The 2,918-nt window shown below is 53.1% G+C and overlaps 2 protein-coding genes across 2 annotated transcripts in view; both read left to right on the forward strand.

The window, feature by feature from the left end:
• The window catches only part of PHACADRAFT_111819 (uncharacterized protein), a 3,503-nt gene extending 2,575 nt beyond the window's left edge, over positions 1-928 (forward strand). Inside the window, exons 7-11 of the mRNA XM_007390693.1 lie at positions 62-78; positions 232-403; positions 463-563; positions 612-696; positions 758-928. Of these exons, the coding sequence (XP_007390755.1) occupies positions 62-78; positions 232-403; positions 463-563; positions 612-696; positions 758-806 (424 nt within the window). The 3' untranslated portion in view covers positions 807-928. The remainder of the gene's footprint in view (positions 1-61; positions 79-231; positions 404-462; positions 564-611; positions 697-757) is intronic.
• Positions 929-1,148: 220 nt separating this feature from the next.
• PHACADRAFT_156571 (uncharacterized protein) overlaps positions 1,149-2,918 on the forward strand; it is a gene marked incomplete at both ends in the record, with an annotated part of 2,490 nt that continues 720 nt past the window's right edge. The window contains 8 exons of the mRNA XM_007390694.1: positions 1,149-1,394; positions 1,447-1,582; positions 1,634-1,688; positions 1,741-1,828; positions 1,880-2,093; positions 2,143-2,297; positions 2,351-2,806; positions 2,862-2,915. Coding sequence (XP_007390756.1) covers positions 1,149-1,394; positions 1,447-1,582; positions 1,634-1,688; positions 1,741-1,828; positions 1,880-2,093; positions 2,143-2,297; positions 2,351-2,806; positions 2,862-2,915 — 1,404 coding nt within the window. The remainder of the gene's footprint in view (positions 1,395-1,446; positions 1,583-1,633; positions 1,689-1,740; positions 1,829-1,879; positions 2,094-2,142; positions 2,298-2,350; positions 2,807-2,861; positions 2,916-2,918) is intronic.

Here is a 2,918-nt window from a genome sequence, read left to right on the forward strand (position 1 = left end):
TTAACCTCGGGGAGAATGGCCTGGCGTTCATGGTATGTCCCTAGCCCAGTCGCGTTTGCAGATTTCAAAACTGCGCACGTGTCATAGGGCTTATTCGTTGGTGCAATTGTTACCTACGCCTTTTTTGCGCCATACGCTACGCCCTGAAACCGATGTTCAAGGATGGAGAAGAGAGTATGACCTAGTCCCATATCGTATTGTTGTTTGGAGCTGAGTTGATAATAACAACAGATTTCATCCCCGAGAACCGTCTTCCAGTCGCGATGGTGGGCGCAACTTTTCTACCGATCTCCCTGTTCTGGTTCGGTTGGACGAGCTTCTCGAGCATCAACTTTATCGTGCCTATCATCGGCTCTGCATTCTTTTCAGTGGGGACGTTCCTCCTTTTCCAAGCTGGTCTGAAGTGGGTAGTTCCAATTTTATCAAACTGACTCCCTTCTCACCGGCTCGCTTCGGTTGCAGCTACTTGTCTGACTGCTACCCACGCTACGTGGCCTCAATCCTTGCCGGTAATGACTTTTTTCGATCGTGCGTCGGTGCGGCGTTCCCTCTGTTCAGCACGGGTGTGTGGCCTCGTATATGATGGTGAGTTCGTGCTAACGGTCACTCAGCGTTCTTCCACGACCTGGGCGTCGGCCAAGCATGTTCAGTCCTGGGCGGTATCACAGTTGCGATGATTCCTATCCCGTTCATCTCGTATGTTCCATCGCTTGTATGAGTTGGTATAACCTTTGACCGCTCAGTGTTATATTTCTAGGTACAGCTATGGAGCAAGAATCCGCGCTTGGAGCAAGTATGCAGACTAGTACCGACCTTTCGCACTCGTTGCATACGGGTTTACTAGGTATATGCTTTGCTCGTACCTCATGTATATTCCTGCGTGAAATTGTTGAATATTGGATGAACATCAACTTTATCGCTACCTTTTCTCCAATACTGCCCTTGACCACGGGCAATAATTCACCGGGTGTAGCTCGGATGTACCGTATCCCGCCCTTTCTCTATTTGGGGAAAGGCGCATCAGGACTGCACTGAGCTGCCGCAAGCGCCGCAGTACGTCAATTGCTTGCTTGAGCACACTCATTACCCTCCCCACAAGAGCTGTCTCTACAACTATCTGTTAATTCAGCCGTAGGACTTCTGCAGTTATGCTAGGTGATGAGGACGACGTCTTTGATAGCGTGACCTGGGAGTCTCCCGGCACGCAGGGATACGACGCTGGTGGTCCGTCATCGGCGCCGTCTGGCCCTGGATTCAGGCAAAGCACGTCTGAGAGCGATTCGGGACCCAACGATCCGAAGTGGGAAGGCTACCTTATCACCACGGTCAAGGATCCTGTCAAAGAGCTCGCAGAGACCAAGGATGCGTATGTCTCCTACCTGGTGACGGCGACCGTGCGTATGCAAGGCTCGGCCAGTGCGGAACGTGCTGAAGACGTCTTTTCAGACCAACCTTCCCATATTTTCGGCACCTAACCCGTCGACACGAAGGAGATTTACCGATTTCGTGTTCCTGAGAGAACACCTTGCGAAGGATTTCTCGGCATGTGTGGTCCCGCCTCTGCCAGGCAAGCACCGAATGGGTACGTCCACCATGTTTCAGATACCTGCAGATATTTATCACCGCGTTGTAGAGTATGTCACTGGCGATCGCTTTAGTCCCGAGTTTATGGAGCGGCGTCGCCTGGAGTACGTGGCCCTGTGTTCGTTCCTCTTGCGTCGCTGACATGACGAATTATAGCTTGCACCGTTTCCTTCAACGACTGGCCAGACACCCAACGTTGCAAAGAAGCACACTGCTTCGTGCGTTCTTTGAGTCCACCGAATGGGCAAGTCGTGCGACTACTTTCATTTTACAATCCCCTTGACTTGCCGTATAGCATGTGCACATGCACCAGCATGTTGCCCACCCTCCAGGGCCGGAGCACTCTTCTGGCGTTATGGACAGCCTCTCGGACACGCTCCTGAACGCCTTCTCACGTGTGCGCAAGCCAGACGAACGGTTCCTTACCATGCGCGAGAGCGTAGACAAGTTCGAGGATGGCATCGCACTCAGCGAACGATTCTGGAGCCGCGTGCGGAACCGGACGAGCGGTGAGTGGTTAAGTTTATATATATGATATTGAAGTCTTAGACTGAAGAGATGGCGGTGCCGTGCTCGGTGAAGATCTTACTGGGGACTACCACGACCTCGCCATTGCGGTCCAGGGCCTGGGTTTCCTAGAGTCGGGCATCACCGACCCCCTCAACCACTTTTCTAATACCCTCCTCGAGTTCTCTGCCTTGCTGCGCCACTTGGTAGGCTGTGCGATGTTTTGCGCTGCGGAGGCTGAGCTAATGCACCTGTGCAGACGCAGACGACCACCGATCCTTTCCTGGTCCACTTGCACTCCTTGCTCCAGTATTCGCATGCCAACCGGGCGGTGTTGAAGCTCAGAGATCAGAAGCAAATGGACTTTGAGGACCTCTCCGAGTATCTGTCGAACCTCACGCAGGAACGCGACAGGCTCGCCGCCGTCATCAGCGGGCGCGCGGGCAGCACGGGTCTTGGCCTTGGGTCGTACTTGAAGGACAAGGTCGATGCCTTGCGCGGTGCAGATGACGACCGGTCTCGGGTTGAGAAGATGCGGAAGTTGGATGGCAAGATCAAGGAGCTACAAGACGCTGTCTCTGTGGCGCACGATACGTCCGATGCCTTCAGTGAGGAGACACTTCGTGAGCAAAAGGTGTTCCAATACACGAAGGAAGCGGAGATGAAGGAGATGTTCGGAAATCTTGCCGATGGACAGATTGAGTTTTACAAGGCTGTAAGTTAGCGTTTGCTACTCCGTGCTGAGTGATCTTACTGACCACCCATCTTAGGCCATGGAGGAATGGGACAGGATAATACCTATGATCCAGCGCATAAGAGTGGATGTA

This window comes from Phanerochaete carnosa (assembly GCF_000300595.1).
Source record: "Phanerochaete carnosa HHB-10118-sp unplaced genomic scaffold PHACAscaffold_1, whole genome shotgun sequence".
NCBI lineage: Eukaryota > Fungi > Basidiomycota > Agaricomycetes > Polyporales > Phanerochaetaceae > Phanerochaete > Phanerochaete carnosa.